This window comes from Urocitellus parryii, chromosome 9, assembly GCF_045843805.1.
Source record: "Urocitellus parryii isolate mUroPar1 chromosome 9, mUroPar1.hap1, whole genome shotgun sequence".
NCBI classification, from domain to species: domain Eukaryota; kingdom Metazoa; phylum Chordata; class Mammalia; order Rodentia; family Sciuridae; genus Urocitellus; species Urocitellus parryii.
The window spans coordinates 59198686-59220310 of NC_135539.1; the positions used below are offsets into that span (position 1 = coordinate 59198686).

At 37.2% G+C, this 21625-nt stretch overlaps 1 protein-coding gene across 1 annotated transcript in view; it reads right to left on the bottom strand.

Moving 5' to 3' along the window:
- Window positions 1-21625, bottom strand: part of Cubn (cubilin) — a 280054-nt gene that overhangs the window by 20438 nt on the left and 237991 nt on the right. The window contains exon 60 of the mRNA XM_026408130.2: window positions 2838-3046. Within this exon, the coding sequence (XP_026263915.2) occupies window positions 2838-3046 (209 nt within the window). The remainder of the gene's footprint in view (window positions 1-2837; window positions 3047-21625) is intronic.

Here is a 21625-nt window from a genome sequence, read left to right on the forward strand (position 1 = left end):
CTCATGAAGTCTTAAATATCAGTTCCAGGCCATTCTGGTCATTTTGGTCTCATTTTAGAAAAGAAGAATTCACCCTGAGTTGACATTCCTGTTATCTCCAGAGTTTCATGAACTCCCTTCAATCTGACCACTGTCCCAATATTTTATTAAAACAGTTTTCATAAAATGGAATGAGTTTGTTCTTCAAACCTTTCTTGGCCTCTAATTTGTAAATTTCATTGCATGGATCACCATCTTTGGAAAAGAATCTTCCCCTTGACTCCAGTGACATTACACCATTCCTGATTTTCATCCTGCTTTTGTAGTTCATTTATTTCTTTTCCTGCCACCTCCAAGTGGGTACCTTTTCTGGAAACTGAGAGCAGTTCCACACTGTCTAAGAAACCAGTACTTCTTTTGATTTAAGGAATGCTTAATTGCTGTTTCCTCTATTCATGGAGCTATCTCCTTATAGCAGCTTGGTCCCATTCTCTACACACTTCAATCCCAGATGTCTGTCACCAAAACCACCAATCCCTTCTTAAGAATACTTCTTTTTTTTTTTTTTTGTTTTGGTGTCCTAGTTATGGTGCTTATCACAGTGAAAAAATAAGGACTCGTGTTTGTATTTCATCTATGACTTTTCCTTCCCTTTATCTTATAACAGGTTTCTTTAAAATGTAAGACAATCCTAGAACTTATAAATTTTTCTTGCACCTGTCTTGCTCTACCTGATTCCACCCTCTTCTCACCTAAGAGTGAATTCTCTCTCCCAGGAGCCTTCCCAATCCCCTCTCCTTCCAATCCACCCTGAATGCTTATTCCCAGTTACTCTTTCTTAAAAACTGCACTCATCAGATTGCTGACTCGTTGGAAAACTTTCAACCTGTTTGTATTTGCAGCTGCATAAAATTTAAATTACTAGTTTGACTTCCAAGAACCTTTGTAATCTGTGTTTTCTCTACTTTAAGCAATCTCATTTCTTGTTACTTTAGCAATATTCTGCTCCAATAAAGCCAACCTTTTTGCTCTGTAAACAAAATACATCTTTAAATAAAATGCACATTCCAATTTTATGCCACTTTTTTAATGTTCACCTTGCCTAGAATTCTCTCTTGACTCAAGTAAGATTTTCCTCACTCTATGAAGTTTCTCTTTTTGTAGTGCTTGAACCCAGGACCTTGCACATGATGGGCAAGTGCTCTACCACTGAGCTATGCCCTAAGCCCCTTCCCTTTTTCTTAAACTTGTACCTTATTCCAAGCCTGCACCTAATGCATCAATTAACACTTTGATGGTTATTATCCCGAACTAAGTGATCACGGTAGATTTGCATATGTTATCCCTTAATTTTCCAATCAGACTTAAGGTCACCATGGAAAGAAATCTTGCCATTGATGTTGATTTTCCCTTTAGAGTATATATATTGACGAATGCTACTTAACACTAGTAATCTGAATTTATATACCCTGATACATACAATAATTTAAAACTAGAAAGTCATTTAAAAATTAACAGAACAGTCTCTTGTTTTACTTTTTAAAAAAGGAATATAAATAAAACTGTTTATTGACCACTGGTCAACAGTATTTACAATAAAGTAAACAATATAGTTGGGTAACATTCTGATTACTACAAAGTCATTTTCCTGGCTTGTGTTGAACCAATATTCCAAGTACTGAAAAGATTGAGCCTACGTGTAAGGAATGAGTTGGGGAAAAGATAAAGCCATGCAGGTCAATAATTTAGACTGTAAAAATTTGCTCACCCATTTATGTGAGCAGGTTGTAGATTGCCAACATCTCTAGCCATCTGATTAGGTTTCCAAGAGCCAAATCTCATGACATTCCATGAATCATGATGTTTTAACACACAGATTTCAACTTGTTCAAAAAGGAATGGCTAACTAGAGGAACCCTTAAATGTCCACTTAAGTCTTGCTTAGCTAATTAAATTAGGATTTGTCTAGTTTCCTTGTCTTGGAGAAGTTGTTAGTAGTGATAGTATTTTTCCTTTCCAGAGTTTTGCAAATAAAACTGTTGCCTTTATGTGACTATAGATGTAGATTTGGTGTGGCTTCTTTTAATTATCCAATTTAAACTGCCCAATTGACTACAGAATCATTTATTTAAGCTTAAGGGTTAGGGCTTCAGGGAAAAATTTCAATTAATTTGAAGTGCCTTATTTCTTGGTTTACTTTTTTTGATAGGGAGGTACTGGGGATTGAATTCAGGGGCACTCAACCACTAAGCCACATCCCCAGCCCTATTTTGTATTTTATTTAGAGACACGGTCTCACTGAGTTGCTTTAGTGCCTTGCTTTTGCTGAGACTGTCTTTGAACTCAAGATCCTCCTGCCTCAGCCTCTGGAGCCGCTGGGATTACAGGTGTGGGCCACTGCACCTGGCTCTTGGTTTACTTTTAATGTTATTTGAAAACTAAGATATTTTTTCTACGTAAAAGTAATAATAGAAGTAAGTCTAAAAACTTAAGAAATAGACAAATTAAGGGATGATTACTTGCACTGCAGACACTGTCATTTATTTTAGAATTCACGAAGGCTCTTTGAGTATCTCTCTCCATACAATAAATCTTCCCATAGATCACCTCTTGATGAAGAGGGAACTGAGTCTCAAAGCTATTATAAAAGCCACACAGAATTTCTGAGTCATCCATATTAAAGATTAACTTGATATGAGGATGTAGCATCTGTAATATTATATATTGCATCATTGAAGAATAATTCCTTGCAAAAAGCAGTAGTACTCACCATATCCAAGACTTTCTAAAGCTTCAATTGGAATATAGTATCCTAAAGCCTGGGATTCCTTCACACTGCTGTGATATAATAATCTTACCTTGACATAATCATAAAGGCACTGTTGTGAATTGGTCATTGTCTCCAGAGCAAACGTATTGAAGGTGAGTTGAATGAGTTTGTTTACAGGTGCTATTATGAACCATGTGCAGCTTAAGCCTTTGTCATATTTTCCATTTGAATCAGAATCAGGAGAGACAAAGGTACCATTGGAAACTGTCAGATAACCGCCACATCCGTGTTGCGGCCCTGTGAAAACAAAGACATCACTGTGCCGACCAAGCAGAAGAAATTTTGAATTTTATGAGAAAATTTTGTTTTGTTGTTATTTATTTTGGTGGTGCTGGCGATTAAACCCAGGGACTTTCTACCACTGAGCCACACTCCCAGCTTTTGTCATACATATTTTCTTATTCTTTTAAGACAGGGTCTTGCTAAATCACCCAAGCTGGCTTGGAAGTTGCAATCTTCCTGCCTTGGCCTCCAGAGAAGCTGGGATTATAGGAATGCATCCCCATGGAAGGTTTTAAAAAGAGCATAGCTTCCATTTTTCTGTCACACTTTTATGAACATTATCATGGAGATTCTGCAGGCTGGGGCAGGTGTCTTTTCCACTTGCCTGGTTCATTCTCTACTTTCTTCCCTCTCCACTCCCACCATAGGCCCCGAGTCACCTCCTTATCAAGGGGACATGGTTACCTAGAAGAGTGATTAACCACATTTGGTTCTATGTACAGTTTTGGTACTCTTGTGTGATTTATTGAAGCATTTCCCAACCTTGAAAAATCCAATTTTGTACAAAATCAAGTATTTTGCACAATAAAACTGGTGGAGAATATGAACATATTTTATTTTTATGTTCCACTTTTATGAATACTGCAAGACACAAAACTGAATTTATGAAGGTTTACTCAACACCCCAAGATAACTGGATCTCAACAAATTTTTTTATTCAAAGAGTCTGATAAAAAGAGGCTGAGAAGCATTTCACATTATAGTCTAGGTTATATGAAACATTAAACTACACTCTACCTTTTTTTTTTTTTTTTTTTTTGATGCTGGTACTAGGGATTGAACCCAGGGCCTTGTGCATGCTAGGCAAGCACTCTACTAACTAACTCTACCAACTGAGCTACACCCACAGCCCCTAAACCATACACTATATGTGATTTTTTTTTCCCAAATCAGGGACAAAGAGAAAGCTGAAGAAGAAGAAGAACTTCAACTAGGGAAAAATTGTCTACTTTGAAATAAAAATTTTCTTTTTTTTTCCCTTTTTAAATTTTTATTATTTTTTTTTACTTTCTTTTTTTATTGTTGGTTATGAGGATGTAGCATCTGTAATATTATATATTGCATCATTGAAGAATAATTCAAAACATTACATAGTTCTTGATATATCATATTTCACACTTTGATTCAAGTGGGTTATGAACTCCCATTTTTACTCCGTATACAGATTGCAGAATCACATCAGTTACACTTCCATTGATTTACATATTGCCATACGCGTGTCTGTTGTATTCTGCTGCCTTTCCTATCCTCTACTATCCCCCTTCCCCTCCCCTCCCCTCTTCTTGCTCTACCCGCTCTACTGTAATTCATTTCTCACCCTTGTATTATTTTTCCCTTTCCCCTCACTTCCTCTTGTATGTAATTTTCTATAACCCTGAGGGTCTCCTTCCATTTCCATGCAATTTCCCTTCTCTCTCCCTTTCCCTCCCACCTCTCATCCCTGTTTAATGTTAATCTTCTTCTCATGCTCTTCGTCCCGACTCTGTTCTTAGTTACTCTCCTTATATCAAAGAAGACATTTGGCATTTGTTTTTCTGGTGAATCGGATTAAAAAACATATCAAAAAAATTGTGCACCATGATCAAGTAGGATTCATCTCTGGGATGCAAGGCTGGTTCAATATATGGAAATCAATAAATGTTATTCACCACATCAATAGACTTAAAAATAAGAACCATAAGATCATCTCGATAGATGCAGAAAAAGCATTCGACAAAGTACAGCAACCCTTTATGTTCAAAACTCTCGAAAAACTAGGGATAACAGGAACATACCTCAACATTGTAAAAGCAATCTATGCTAAGCCTCAGGCTAGCATCATTCTGAATGGAGAAAAATTGAAGGCATTCCCTCTAAAATCTGGAACAAGACAGGGATGCCCTCTCTCACCACTTCTGTTCAACATAGTTCTCGAAACATTGGCCGGAGCAATTAGATGAAAGAAATTAAAGGCATAAAAATAGGAAAAGAAGAACTTAAATTATCACTATTTGCAGATGATATGATTCTATACCTAGCAGACCCAAAAGGGTCTACAAAGAAACTATTAGAGCTAATAAATGAACTCAGCAAAGTGGCAGGATATAAAATCAACACGCATAAATCAAAGGCATTCCTGTATATCAGCGACAAATCCTCTGAAACGGAAATGAGGACAACCACTCCATTCACAATATCCTCAAAAAAAAAAAATACCTGGGAATCAACCTAACAAAAGAGGTGAAAGACTTATACAATGAAAACTACAGAACCCTAAAGAGAGAAATAGAAGAAGATCTTAGAAGATGGAAAAATATACCCTGTTCATGGATAGGCAGAACTAACATCATCAAAATGGCGATATTACCAAAAGTTCTCTATAGGTTTAATGCAATGCCAATCAAAATCCCAACAGCATTTCTTGTAGAAATAGAGAAAGCAATCATGAAATTCATATGGAAAAATAAAGGACCCAGAATAGCAAAAACAATGCTAAGCAGGAAGTGTGAATCAGGTAGTATAGCGATACCAGACTTCAAACTATACTACAGAGCAATAGTAACAAAAACAGCATGGTACTGGTACCAAAACAGGCGGGTGGACCAATGGTACAGAATAGAGGACACAGAAACCAATCCACAAAACTACAACTATCTTATATTTGATAAAGGGGCTAAAAGCATGCAATGAAGGAAGGATAGCATCTTCAACAAATGGTGCTGGGAAAACTGGAAATCCATATGCAACAAAATGAAACTGAATCCCTTTCTCTCACCATGCACAAAAGTTAACTCAAAATGGATCAAGGAGCTTGATATCAAATCAGAGACACGGCATCTGATAGAAGAAAAAGTTGGCTACGATCTACATACTGTGGGGTCAGGCTCCAAATTCCTTAATAGGACACCCATAGCACAAGAGTTAATAACTAGAATCAACAAATGGGACTTACTCAAACTAAAAAGTTTTTTTCTCAGCAAAAGAAACAATAAGAGAGGTAAATAGGGAGCCTACATCCTGGGAACAAATCTTTACTTCTCACACTTCAGATAGAGCCCTAATATCCAGAGTATACAAAGAACTCAAAAAATTAGACAATAAGATAACAAATAACCCAAACAAATGGGCCAAAGACCTGAACAGACACTTCTCAGAGGATACAATCAATCAACAAGTACATGAAAAAATGCTCACCATTGCTAGCAGTCAGAGAAATGCAAATCAATACCACCCTAAGATACCACCTCACTCCAGTAAGATTGGCAGCCATTATGAAGTCAAACAACAACAAGTGCTGGCGAGGATGTGGGGAAAAGGGTACACCTGTTCATTGTTGGTGGGACTGCAAATTGGTGCAGCCAATTTGGAAAGCAGTATGGAGATCTCTTGGAAAGCTGGGAATGGAACCACCATTTGACCCAGCTATTCCCCTTCTCAGTCTATTCCCTAAAGACCTAAAAAGAGCATGCTACAGGGACACTGCTACATTGATGTTCATAGCAGCACAATTCACAATAGCAAGACTGTGGAACTAACCTAGATGCCCTTCAATAGACGAATGGATAAAAAAAAATGTGGCATTTATACACAATGGAGTATTACTCTGCATTAAAAAATGACAAAATCATAGAATTTGAAGGGAAATGGATGGCATTAGAGCAGATTATGCTAAGTGAAGCCAGCCAATCCATAAAAATTTTCTAACAGAATAAAGATACAAAAGATAGAGAAAGAACACTCTAAAGATGACTAAACCACCTATTAGAGAAACATATAGAACAACATCTTTGGAATATTGGATTTAGTTTTGTCCACTCCACAACCTAAGAAAGTACCTCAGATATGATGTAGGAAAAGCTTACAATTTTAAAAGAAACAATGGGGAAGAATGTTGAGGTTTGGATATGAGGTATCTCCCTGACCCTAGAGCTCCTGTGTTAAAGCAGGAAATGAAAGGATTCGTTTATGACAGCTGTAATATAATCAGTGATTAATTCATTTTGATAGATTCATGATTTAAAAGGTCTACAGTCCTTGATGGTCACAGTGGGTGGGTAGGGTATGGCTGGAGGAGGTGGGTCACTGGCGGAATGTCCTCGGGGATTATATCTTGACTCCCTGGCTTCCCTCAACACCCTGTTCTCTTCCCCTCTTACTTTCTCTCTATGCTTGGTGGCACCCATAAGGTGAGCAGCTTTCCTCTGCCACACTCCGCAGTCACAGTGCTCCATTTTGTCTCAGACCCAGAGCAATGGAGTCATCTGACCATGGACTGAACCTCTGAAACCATGAACCCCAAATAAACTCTTCCTCCTCTAGGTTATTCTTGTGCAGGTATTCTAGCCACAGTGATGGAACTGTCACTAACACAATGAATTGAACTCAAAACAGTCATAGAAGGAATGGAGATTAAGTTGGTGCTCAAAAGAACACCCATAAAGCTTGTAAACTACACAGATATAGGTCATTACCAATTCCAAAGTTAAATTTCATTGTGTTGGCCCTCTATCTTTCATTCCAATTACTCATCTGATAACACTGAACATTTTTGAAATGGTGCACTAAGATTTTGTACTTGGATCTTGGCAGGAAATATTAACAATGGCAGCCCTCCTCCATCCTGATCACAAATCCAAAGGAGGGCAAATGTACGGAGTTACTTTCAGCATAGGTGCATTCTTCAATAGGTCAGGTTGCCCTCTCCAAAGCTTCTAAGTCAGTTAAAACTGTAGAATATTTTCACAGTCACACATTTTCTAGAGTTAAAAGGTCCAGTCATTGAAATATACACATACAGTATTCACTCACAAAAATTACTCTGAAAGCTAAGTAATAAATGTAGCTGCACTACTATTTTGGAACCATGCCTGTGAACTACTGAAAGAACTGGAATTTAAACAGCTTTTATTCCATCATAGACTGTACTTAAGGAAACCATTGAAGTTTATTGGCATGCATAGCAGAACAATTACTTTAGGTATAATGAAATGGTGAGTTTATTTATTTATTAAATATTTTTTTAATATTCAAGTAAGTATGTATAGGATTGAAGTGGAAAAAGATTAATGGTAGTCCATTAGAATTGACAACCAAGGAAATGATAATGATGTAATGTAGAGAGTCATCTATGTCTTTAGAGAAGCAGGCAAAAACTTGTAGTTTTGGAAAAAGAGAGAAGTTATTTCAGGCTATGTGGATCTAGAATATTCCAAGGAGGAGGTTACATTTGATTTTAAGGATAAGTAGAAAAAGATTAGGTAGGAAAAGGATTGAGATCAGCAATTCCAGGCTGAAAGGTTCATAGGTCCAAAGGTTAAATGGATAAAAATTTATATTTTATGCATAGGAAGGCATAATTTTGTCTGAGAAAACAATAAAAAAAAACATGAAGGATAAAAATGAGGACGAGGATTAAGACATGAGGATCAGTTATTCCACAGAGGGTCTCGAATGCCCCATCATGGAATTTGGCCTTCAGACTTTATTCTGTGGATAATGGAGATCCACTTGAAATGTTTATCAGGAGAGTATTAGGAACAGAATATACTTTCTAGTCAAGTTTGATCTAAAAATTAATCTGTAGCAGTATTTTACATGTAAGGGAAAGGGACTGGAGGAGGCGAGACCAGTTAAGAGGATGTTGCCACAGTGTGAGCTAGAGGTCACAAGGGACAAGACAGAGTGAGAGGTTTATATACACTATTTTATTAGCCTATCAACTTTAAAAACCAAGTGTTGTTTTCTAGAAGTTCAAGCTATAGATTTTATTACTACTTGTTTATTAGTTGATGCCAACAAGTTAATAAGGTCAGTATGATAATCATACTTGGTCACAGTGATAATTAAAATTATGCCATAAGGTAGACACAGCCTCATTCCACAGAATCTCAGAACAAGGGTCCTTAAATTGTTGGCAAGCACTGTAATGGACTGAGTAGCAAATTGGCCTCTTTCTAATTCTTCAGTGCCTCCATGTTTAGTCTTCCTGTTTGCAGTGTTCCAGAAAGGACAAAGTTCATTTTTTCTGACCTCTCCACACCAGCCTTTGCCATATGACTTGCTTTAGACAATGAGTGTTAGTGGTCACGATGGAGGCAGAGGACTTACGCGTGCTTATCATTTTTTTTTTTTTTTGGCAAGGCATTTTGTGCTTCTATGATCCACTAAAAGACCTGACCCTGCTAACTGCTGGTCCAAAGTGAAAGTGGATTCATGTGAAGCAGACCTGAACCCAGTCTGAAAATTACAGCCATGCATGGCTAGCAGACAGACTGAAACAGAGGCAGGCAAGCTAGTCTGCAGACCCATATGTGATAAAAATAAACACTTTTATTGTAAGCCAATAGCTTTTGGATGGGAAGGGTCAACCAGTACACAGACAAATGGCTTGTCAGAGTTATCAAATTATAATGTAGCACATTGCTTAATTCATAAACTATACACACAGAATAAAGATGGAGAACTAGCATCATCATCAGACAATTCTGGCCAAAATAGTCAAATAATCGAAGTCAAAACAATATTATACAAGTGAAGTGGTGTTCACGTGATGCTAGAAATGGTAATCACTGATTTCCCTACGTTAGCATCTAAACATGGTGCAGCTGCTCCATGCGTCTGCTCCTCCTACAGCAAAATGGAAATTCAAGTGTATGTGTCTTTTGGGAAACATAAAGATCAATACTAACAAAAGAAGGCTGCTTCACCCAAAAGTGCTGCTGCCATGTTACTATTTTTGTATTTCAATGATAGCAGGATAATATAGAACTCTGTGACTATGAAAAAGAGTCCGGTACGTAAAATAAACACACACACACACACACACACACACACACACACACTCACACACACACACACACACGTATTAACTGTACTGCTATTTTGTCCTTTTCTTTCCTTTTTTTCTTACTCCTCCTTTATTTCTTCTTGGTATTAGGTACTGAACCTAGGGCCGTGTGCATGCCAGGCAAGCACTCTTTATTGATATTCTGAAATTACCTCTTTTTACTGGTATAATGCATCTTAACCTTGATGTGCTTAGTGTCATAAATCCATCATCTTCCTCATCATTGCACATCTTTCTACCAGGCAGACAATGCTCATCCACCAGCATCTGCTTCATTAGTCAGGTTGTGACAGAGCCCCTCTGACAACACACCCTGTTCCCAGACCAAATCTCACTCTGATCTTCCCAAAGAGCAAACGTGTCACTCAAAAGAGCTATTTCTTTAGAGGAAAATAAAAAATATTTTGGCTACCAAACTACTGGAAATATAAACCCAGGAGAAGAAGTGAGATTCAGGTCCAGATCTACTTAATTAAAAATCAGTAAGAGAATCCTAAATTATTTTCCTCCAATGATTAAACCTCAGAGTGAAGTACAAACAAAGATCAATCTGATAAAGAAAGAAATAGTTCTATCTAAGAGAAAACACCTTGGAGGCTTTAGTGGAGTAAGCTACAATTTTAAGTAGTCACCTCTTTGAAGAGCTGACATTTTTGTGGCTAATGCTGCATGCGGCTAACATTTATTGAGGTCTTTTAGATAGCATCTCTGTCTCTGGACAACTAGTACTTAGGTGGCTGTTGGCTAGCTGGACTTACAGATAAACTTGAGCCTGGCTTCAGGCACTTTGCTGTTTTCCAGCAACATCTATGATTCTGGGCCATCGTCTAAATATATAGCAGCAAAGCACAAAAAGCATAATAGAAACGCACTTAAGGCCAGGGCCAGAGGGAAATGGCAGCACAGCCTGAGAGTGTCATCTCAACCATAGAGATGCAGAGCTAGATCTTTATAATCTTTGTTTTGAATAAACCTTACTGAGACTTTCAAAGTTGTGGTATATAATAGTTCCAAAGCAGTAAATTCAATTTAAAAATCAACTAGTATTCAGCTGAACTTGTTTTCTCTCAAAAGAAACAGAATTTATTATTTTACTCCCTGCCCTCAAGTGTGCACAATATTTCTGGGATAATATTTATATCATGCAAGAAAAAAATATCTTAATAGTCTTTGTAACATGAGTTGTTTCTTGGGTTTGTGTTTAGTAACTTTACTCAATAGTATATTGCAGTTTAGATAGCCTAATTTGAGACATAGCCTAATGCAATTTGGAACGTATATTGACTCTGGTCATATTTGGGAAGAATACTGCTAAAATACTAAAAGAAAGACAACTTACTAAATGAAAGGTAACTTCAACAGCTAATCAGTAGATATAGTCAATAGAAAAAGAGCAGTATTGCTGAGTAGGAATGACGCATCGTAATCCTTGCCAGCGTATCCCATGTTAAATGGACTTGCCTTGGAAATTTGCTGCGACCTTGCTTGTGTGTTTGAGAAAGGTGACCCTGCTCAATGACCAGGGTGGATCCAGGATTAGGGTGTATCCTGCAGGAAGTATCCCAGTCCTTGGGGTTAGGGCATGACAATAGGAGTTTTAGGGAAGTTGGAGGTTGAAGATTATTCCTGCTGGGATTAGGGCGTGCCTGCTGCCTGAGTTCCCGCTGAGTTCTCGTGGAGAGAAAGTATTTAGGAAGTGAATTGTGCGGGGGGGGGGGGGGGGGGGGGGGGGGGGGATTGGGATTGCCCCTGAACCTGTGTGGAGGTGGTGTGAGATCGGGAATAAAGAATTGCTGTTTGAACCTACAAAGCTGTGTGGTGGCTCGTGATTCTGTGCCAAGCCGAGACATTGGCATTTGGCACAGTATAAAGTACAGGTCCACAATTTAAAATGGTTCAACTTATTACTGTTTTTAACTTGAATATAGAGTGAAAATTATACATGTTCAGTAGAAACTGTACTTAAATACAGTAGAATTTTGAATTCTCATATTTTCTTGGGCTAGTGACATAGATGCAATCCTCTCTCACAATGCTGGGCAACAACAGTGAGCCACTTGACCATGAAGGTGAACAGCCAATACTCCACAGTTTACTTCTTGCTGAGCTCTGTTGTTCAGTAAGTTGGGGGGTATGTTAAATGTATTTTTAACCTATAATATATTCAACTTACAATGGATTTTTGGAGCATAGCCCATTGAAAATTGAGGAATATCTGAGTAAAAAAACTTAGGAAACGGAGGATTTTATCATTACCTTCTAACTGATTTTGCATTATTCAGATATTGCTAAAAATATTTTATATATGCATCATTGGTCCCAGGGAATTTCATGGGAACCATTCTTTCCAACTTTGAACCTTAAAAAATGATGAAGCAAAATGATATGATCATGTCAATTAATGTTGGAAAAAGAGTTGACAAAATCCAGCAGATATTTATAATAAAGTCAGCAAACTGGAATAGAAGGGAAATTTCTCAACTTAATAAAGAGCATGTACAAAAACCTACAGCTAATAGTAGACTTAGATGTGGAAAACTAAAGTCTTTCTCCTTAAGATCAGGAATAAAGTAAGTATATTTCTTTCTTATCACTTTGAGTCAGCATATTATTAGAATTTTTGCCAATATTAGGCAAGGAAAAAATAATAGACAGATGGGATAGGAAGAAATAAAACTGGTACCATTTGCAGGTGTCATTATTATCTATGTTAAAAATTCCAAGGAATATACAGAAACGTCCTTACAACTATGAAAAACAAGCTCAGCAAAAACTCTGGATATATTACATAAAAATCAATAATATTTCTATATACTAGTAATGAACAAGTGGAAGCCAAAATTGAAAAACATATATCAATTATATTAATTTTTCATCTCTGTGATCAAAATACCCATAAAGTCCAATTTAGAGGAGGAAAAAATTATTGAGGACTCACGGTTTCGGAGGTTCAGGCCTTGGTTGGATGACTCCATTGCTTTGGGTTCAAGGTGAGGGAGAACGTTATGGCAGAAGATAGCTGCTCAGCTCATTACACATGGGAAGCAGAGAGAATGTGAGGTGGAGGGGTCTCAGGGAAGATGAACCCTTCCAGGGTACTCTCCCAAGGACCCACCACCACCCGTCACACCACACTGACCCAGAGTTACCACCTAGCACAGCAGCCCTTTAGAATGGACAGATTAGGTTATTAGTTCTCATAATAATCACTTCATTTCTGAATATTTCTGCATTCACATGGGAGTTTGGGGGGGATACCTCATATCCAACTCATAACAAAAGTTAATGAAACATGTATAGGATATATGTGTCAAAAATTCCAAAATGATAAAATAAATAGAAGAAAAACTAAATAAATTGAGAGACATATCTATTCATGGATTAGATATATTGATTGTTCCCAAAATGATGCACAGATATATGCAACTCCTATCAAAACCCAGCAAGGTTTAGCTGCAAACAAACAAATACTTATTTTTAACTTTATATGGAATGACCTTTAGCTAAATAAAATAGTTTTGACAAAGAAAAATAATCTGTAAAGAATTACTATACCTTATATAAGGCTTACTGTGTAGGCATAGTAAACTAGACAACATGATAGTCGTGGAGAGTTAGGCTCATAGATCAACAAAAGGAATAGAAAACCCAGAAATAGACCACACACGTATGTCATCTGATTTTTTATCAAAGTGCTAAAGCAATTCAATAGGAAAAAGTATTTTCAACAAATGATACTAGAACAATTGGACATCCAGATGCAAAGAAATTAACTTCAACCTAAACCTCAGACTTTAAGCAAATGAATCAGAGACACAAACTAAAAAATATAAAACCATTAAAATGGAAAATAGCAAAAAACAGTTCAGAACCTCAAAGTAGGAAAAAAAATTCTTAGGCTTGATATCAAAAAACCTAATCCATAGAAGAAAAACTCATAAATTGGACTGCCTCAAAATTAAAAACTTTTCTTCTATGAAAGACTCATTTGAGTGGATGCAAAGACAAAGTATAGACTGGGGCAAAATATGTACAAACTACATACCTGAAAGGGACTATCATTGAGGCTACTATATAGAGAATTCCCAAAAATCAAAGGTGGAAAAGCAAATGGTTCAGTTATAAACGGAAAAAAGACATAAACAGATATTGTGTTAAAGAAGATGTGTGGATGTCATGAAAGCAAATGACAATTGCTCATCTCTAGGGCAACACACACCAAAACCACAATGAGATGTTCTTGCACACCTTTCAGAATATCCAAAATATAACTAAACAACCATGGCAGCAAGAGCTCATCATGGAGTACAGTCCTCTACAAAGGGATAACCAGGCAAGAGTACAAAGTTCTCCTAACCCAAATAATGGAAGCCACATGACAATGGAAAGCATCTTAAAGTGCTGAATAAAAAGAAATGCCAAACTAGAATTCTATGTGCAGAGAAAACAGTCCTCAAAGTTGAAGACAAACTAATGTCAGGAAAAAAGTTACCACAAGTTTTGAAAATGTTCTGTTAAGAGATAGCAGGGATAACAGTAATGCACCATTTAGTCATCATAAAATAGGTTGCAATATATAAGAGGTAAAATTTATAAAATAAAACCAAGTATCCAATAACTTTTAAATAATAATGGAATTGTTTTATTGTCATTCATGTATTATTTTGTGCCTTGTACTATTGATATTTCAACTTTTACTACTCTGATATTTCAACTTTTATTCTTTCATTATTATTTATTTAATAATAAAAATATTATATATACTGTATATTATATATAATTATATCATACATAATTATATATAATATTTTATCATACATATAATTATATATATATATATATATATATATATATATATATATATATATATATTTAACAGTGGCAGGAATTATTTTCCCATTTCTCAACACTTGCTAAGTGACCTTGACAAGGAACTTAATTTCTTTGCAACTTAGTACCCCAATCTATACACTGAACATCATGACCAGCATACCAATCAGGGTTACACCATAAAAAAAAAAAAAAAATTCTAAATTTTTTTCTTTTGTGAGAATCCCAAGGTTAAGGAAATTTGCTAAGTTGGAGGCCATAATTTTGAGTTCCAGATCTTTTGTTACAGGTTTATTACCTTTATATTTCAAAGTAATTATACTCCCCATAGCTGAGCTCTTTACCACTATGCTACAAAAAGCCAACAAGGACAGATGTCTCATTGGTCTGCCACTGACACCAAAAAGATAATGGGCTTCTAATATATGATAGTGTGTGTATACTATTTATAAACATATATTTATAATGTTACAACATAAATTATATTTATACTACTTATTATTTTATAAATATTTAATAAACAATCAAATATATCATAAGCCTTCATATACTACAAAATATAGTACATAATATATTAATATGAATATAAATGGATATTAAGGTTATAAACTATTTGCATTATAAATATAACATGTACTATAAGTGTACAATTATTCTATATTATATTAATAAAGGGTATGGTTTATGTAAAATATTTTTTCCTTTCCTATAGAAAGGAAGAAACATAACAACTGCTACAGTCATATGCAATATTTGCACAGTATAGTATGTTACTAAATGTTAGTATATTACTACATATACTATTCATACTAAATATACTATTCAGGATGGTACAGATAGGCATCCTGTGAGGAGAAAGCCAGCAGTATCCAGTGAGAGACGGAAGCAGCTCTACCCCAAAGCAAAGGGAAGCTGTTACTGTCTTTCAGGAAGCTCATCCCTAGGATGTTTGTCCTTCCCTGGGTATTTTTATCAAATGCCACAGAGGCCATGTAGCCTGATTAGGAAAAGCGTGTCAGGGAGACAGTCCAAACTAGTAAAGCTTGGTTTTACCTCTTACAAATCCTTTGACCACAAACAAATAACTTAATCTCCTCAATTCGTATTTCCTCCTTTGTCAAATGGGGTAATTCCTTTCTCCTGGGGTAGTTGTGAGGCTTAGATGAGGTAAGTCTATGGAAGGCAGCGTGGGCTACATCTGGAGTAGATGCTTGGGGACAGGCAGTCATTATCATCATGTCCTGGGATTTTGTGACAAGTCTTCACTTGCAAGTGAGCAGAACATAAAGCCACCACACAAAGTTAGCAGACTTTCCCGGTATTAGAACAAAGGGAAGAACACAGATCCATAACACTAATATGGTTATACTTAAATGATTCATTTGTGTCCAAAGGATATTTGAAGATTTTTATTGCTGACTGACTATATTTTGCTTTTAGGTTCCTGGGAACACTACATCAGTGATAAACCAATCTGAACCAAGATGATGATTATTATAGGAAATCTATGGTTATGAATAATTTAACCCCAAACATCTAGTTATCTGAGACAGGAGTGGGTTTCATTTGGGGAGGGCTGTGTGGCTTAGGTCATGCAGAATGTTTCCTCCCCAGCTCTTGTTACTGAGTATTTTTCAAGTGTTATCTTATATTCCACTAGTAACTCAATTTTATCTTAGCTTGGTCTCCACTGTACCATCTGGTTTATTTTCCCAAGGACAGCCTTGTCCTTCAAGTCCTGGTCTTGAAGCAATCTGGTCATTCTGAGGGACACAGACTCTGATATTGGAAAATGTTTATTAAAAACCTTTCCTTTCTTCTTGCTGATCTGGCACCTAACTCTAGGTTACTTGCTTTTGTAAGGCTTTGGTGAACTACACATTTGGTATTTTCTTTATCCCATTCCCACATTCTAAGCCAAGCAAAAAATTCTTTTCAATAAAACCCACAGAGAATAACCTGCAGATAACCTCGTCTTTGGAATCATCCCCCTAGGGAAGTCTAATCAACAGTGAAAGTTACCAGGCTTAGAAAGGGCGGAAATAAGCTTAGTCTAGTTTTCTATAAATGGGTTTAGACTTTCAGCTCATCTCATTCTCAGACTTCGTTAAGAGGGAGAAAATGACATTAAGGAACCAGACAAATAACATTCCCTGGTTGCTTTCGAGCAATACCCACATTATTGCTAAACTAAGAGGTATGTGAGCAGTGGTTTATCAAATTATTCAACTGATAATTCAACTATTTTATTGCTCTTGTACTTCAAAAAGTCATGTAGATTAGCAGCTTACATCAGACTGCCAAGAGGCACCCAGAGACACACACACATGTATTTTAAATGTCATTGAATATGTTATGCCTTATTCTTTTATTGTTTAGCTGCACAATTTCAGAATGTCCCTCAAAGGTTAAACTTAGTACCACAACTGTGAAAGTTAAATAGAACAGAAGCAGAAGCCTGGAGTTGACATGTTCGATTTTTCTCCATTTGTTGAGACTATTTTCCTTTGTGGCCCCTGACTCTCCTCAGCATTTCCCCCCCTTCTTTTCCTATCCTCATTTACAAGCAAACCATTTTTCAATTTCCTCAACTTCCTCTCAATACCCCCAACTGTGTCCTTTACCATGTTTGAAAGATATTTCCTGAATGTTAAGGTAACAAGTAAAAGTCCAGACTCTAGCGGGTGCAGTGGTACACACCTGTAATCCTAGAGGCTCAGGAGGCTGAAGCACAAGGATCATGAGTTCAAAGCCAGCCTCAGCAAAAGCAAGGTGCTAAGCAACTCAGTGAGACCCTGTCTCTAAATAAAGTACAAAACAGGGCTGGGGATGTGGCTCAGTGGTTGAGTGCCCCTGAGTTCAATCCCCAGTACCCCCTGCCCACCTCAAAAATCAGGTCACCAAACATACCTGACCCAAATGTTGAGCCGAGTCCACTGTTTGTAACACTGGACAAAGTGATTCCATTTACCTCCCTGAGCAAGAGCTCAACTATATCAACCACATTGAATTTTGAGAATGAGTTGAATCTAATATAATACATAATACATGTTATATGTCTCATAATAAAATATAATTTTGAATCGGGCATAAATTATGCTTTTATTCTTTAATTCATTCATACAGTCAGTACTGTTGAAGTAAAAATTATGTGCTAGGCCTCTGCAAGGTCTTAGGATTTAATTAGAATTTAGCTTTTGATTTCAGATTCAAGTTGTAAAACGTACTTGAGGACTTTATAATTAGATGTCAGTGCAAGGTGGGTATGAAGGAGTAAAAAATCACTCAGTTTGAAGAGCTTCTGTTGAGAATGTTGACTTCTTCCATTGCCACCCTTCAGCCACTCTCTAGCTGGGGTGGGTGGGGTGAGAGCAGGTTGGAGTCTTACAGATATTTAGAACCATTACTTTCTAATATGTTATCTTCCTTTTTGACAGCTAAGGTGCTTTATAGGAATTAGCTTTCTATCTCAAAAAAATAGAAAGAGGTAATATTTCAGATTGATCTTTTTTAGTGGATAAAAATTGAGCTCAGAAATGTTGTAGGACTTTCCTAATGCCATCTCACCAGGGGTATCATGACGCATCAACTGGATCATGGCCTGATCTATAGCTCTTCCCATCAGGCTATATTTCTATTTTTGTTGGACAATGAGTCAGTGTGTCCTTGTTAGACATGTGTTTTGATATTTTTTCCTTTATCATAGCAAAGGTTCAGAGTCTGCCACCTGATTCATTCTTCATATGACAAATGCCCCAGGTGAAGCAAGACAGTGGCCTTACTTGTTACCTTAACATTCAGGAAAAATCTTTAAAACATGGTAAAAGGACACAGTTGGGCTGTGGCTGAGGGAACTATGAGCCCTGTATCCTGTTCCCAACCACTGATGTCTCTTGTCCCTGATATTGCTGTCTTCTTCAGGGACAGGGCCTTGTCCTTCTATGATGTGTTATCCTGCAGGGGGCGCTCCTTACTCTCCTGGGCAATTCACTGACTTAAATGACTCAGAACCTACTTGTGCTAAATTCCTAGGTGAGTTCTGAAGTGGTACAGAATGTACTGTTTCAGAAAAAAAAAAAAAAATGAAACGACAATGGTGCTACCCAGTAAACACATGAGTTTAAAATCCCCAGTCTCATATCATATCTAGAAGGTCAGTGTATAATGTGCCTAGTGTGCCATGAAAAGACCCGCTGAGCAACGCTTTGGTTATGAGAGCAGCCCAGTAAGAAAGAATGGACGTGATTGTGATCGATCATATCCCACAAGTGCCAAGTGCTTTGTCTGTGACACACAGAGCAGAGTCATGACTGAAGCAGACTTTGATGGTAAAGGAGAAGCTGAAGCTAATCTAGCAGAGGTTGCTAGATTAAAGGGTGTTTGTAAGTGTCAATTCTGCCCTGCACAGCCCACCCACTTCAGCCAAACCCAAAGAACCAATGGCTTTTTAAACTTTGTGAACCTAGAGTCTGAACAGCTGATGAAAGCTATGCACGGGGTCCAGAAAAATGCTCAAATTATAGGTCATTTCAAGTTTCACAGATCCTTGAAGCCCAGTATGATCATTTTTCTGGTTATCAGTCATTCAGGATCAATCATCCATGTAGTGTTGAAATGCACAGGAAATATGGGAAGGCGAATTTGTATTACAGATAGATGTTAGCTCCTCAGCCCTCTTTGCTTTGCTTTCTCCTTACCTCATATCCAACACAAAGGCTCTAACAAAAATTCCATTCTAACAGAAATTCCAAGGCATTTTAATCAACACACATGTAGCAATTAGCAATGAGGGGCTATTTCCACCAATTCACTCTGACCCATTACTACACAAATATAACAAACGTCAAGGAGAACTTTGTGCAATAATCACACAATTATATAAACTGGGCTCTTTTCTGACTTCTGTAAAATTAAGGCAGATGTACATAAATTATTGCCAAGTATATAATCGAAACAGCCAAGCTACAAGTCTCCACTTAGGGCTTTAGTCAAGATATAGCTAAAGGGAAATGTTACAGACTCCAATGATCTCCTCTCCACATCCATTATTTATGCACTGAGGATGTTCCTTCCTAGGTGAACTGAGAGCCTTGGGAAAATGCACTGTCTCTTTCACAAAGTTGCTTTCCCTTTCCTTACAAGAAAGCCGGGGTGGTTTTAAACGGATGAGTTCAAGGAGGAGGGCTAATACCCTATTAGCCACGTCTAACTTTTCTGAAATCCATATCTGTAACTAAAAGATTATATAAACCCTAGAATTAAAGCTGTTTTTTGTTGCTGATTCCCATTTCTTCATACAACCAACAAGAATGAAAAGTTCTTTAAAATAATAAACCTCTTATGTGGATTTTGAGGCTTTGTAGGACCTAATACCAAGTTATAATACTTAGGTTAAAAATTTATCTTTAAAGATTAGCTAAAATCATTTCTTAAATATCTCCTAGCAGCCGATGGCATTCACACAGATGACAGGGAGGTAAAAGTTCTCATGAAACACAATGGCAGCACAGTGCTAGCAAGTAATGAAATCCCCTTTCTGCTCTCTCTCCACTTCAACCTTTTCTCTGAGATCAGAGGCAAACAGTAATTTACTCAAAGTGTTCTGTGACTCATGCAGGAACAATGTCCCTGACAGTGTACTTTTTTTTTTTTTTTTTTTGCTTCTGTGTTACTTCAGTTCAGTAAAATCATTCAGTTTAGAAAGTCTTCTTTGTAGCTCAGAAAGACATGGTCATTTAATGAGGCCTGAGAGCCCTGGCTAACGTGGGGGACTTCGTGCCTGTGACAGCAGTGTGCAGAGCTTCCAGGTGGGTATTTCAATGGCCATGTGAGCACAGATGAGGGAAAAAAGAAACAACTTGAAAGCAGGATGCACAGCAAATGCAAACGGGCACCGCCATTTGGTTTTAAAGACTGGGCTCAAGGCAAGAATATGTGAGCTCCTCAGTGCCAGATAACTCCAAAGGAAATTAATCACTTCTCTTACACCACTCAATGAAGACAACACTCTTCTTTTCCTGAGACTTGCTCTCTGGTTACTGCCGACACAGTTAGGGAGGCTAGGCAGCAAAGTGATTTTCTCTGATACAAAGTCATCTGTAGTTTTAGGGGGATGCTTTTCAAACACAAATGTCTAACTCCTTCCTTTAGGAAGCACACAACAAATGAACTGTTCAAATGTAAAGAAGTTTCAGGTAATCTCTGTTTTTGTATCAGAGAGGTGAAGGTTACTCACATCTTGGGGTAAAGAGAAAGAGTTGTGCTGGGCGCCGTGGCATGTGCCTACAATCCCAGTGGCTTGGGAGGCTGAGGCGGGAGGATCGAAAGTTCAAAATCAGCCTCAGCAATTTAGCAAGGCTCTAAGCAATTTATGAGACCTTGTCTCAAAATAAAACATAAAAAGGACTGGGGATGTGGCTTAGTGGTTAAGTGTCCCTAGGTTCAATCCCCAGTAGAGAGAGAAAGAGAGAGATTGATTTGGAAAAGTGAGTCAGGATTATTATCATACAAAAAAGCACGGGGAAATCCAGGGAGCTGTTAAGTTCCAGAACACTAATCACATTAATAATCAAGTGGAAGAGTCAAAACACTTTCCAGAGTCACACAGAAATTATGCCTAGGTGTAATTAGTATAGATAAACAGAGAACTGATTACCTTTGATTTTAAATGATTTGAACTTCTAGGCCAAATTTATATAGATAATTGTCTCACCCGCAGTGACAATAAACTGGGGTGTTATTTTCAATTTACCTTTACCTAGCTTTACCTGCCACCTCCTGATATTTTCAAGACCACTCTCTGAAATCCAAATTGCTTCTCAAGCATCAACTTGGTCCTTGATCCCTGCATTTAGATATCTGACAGGCCCTCAATCCCA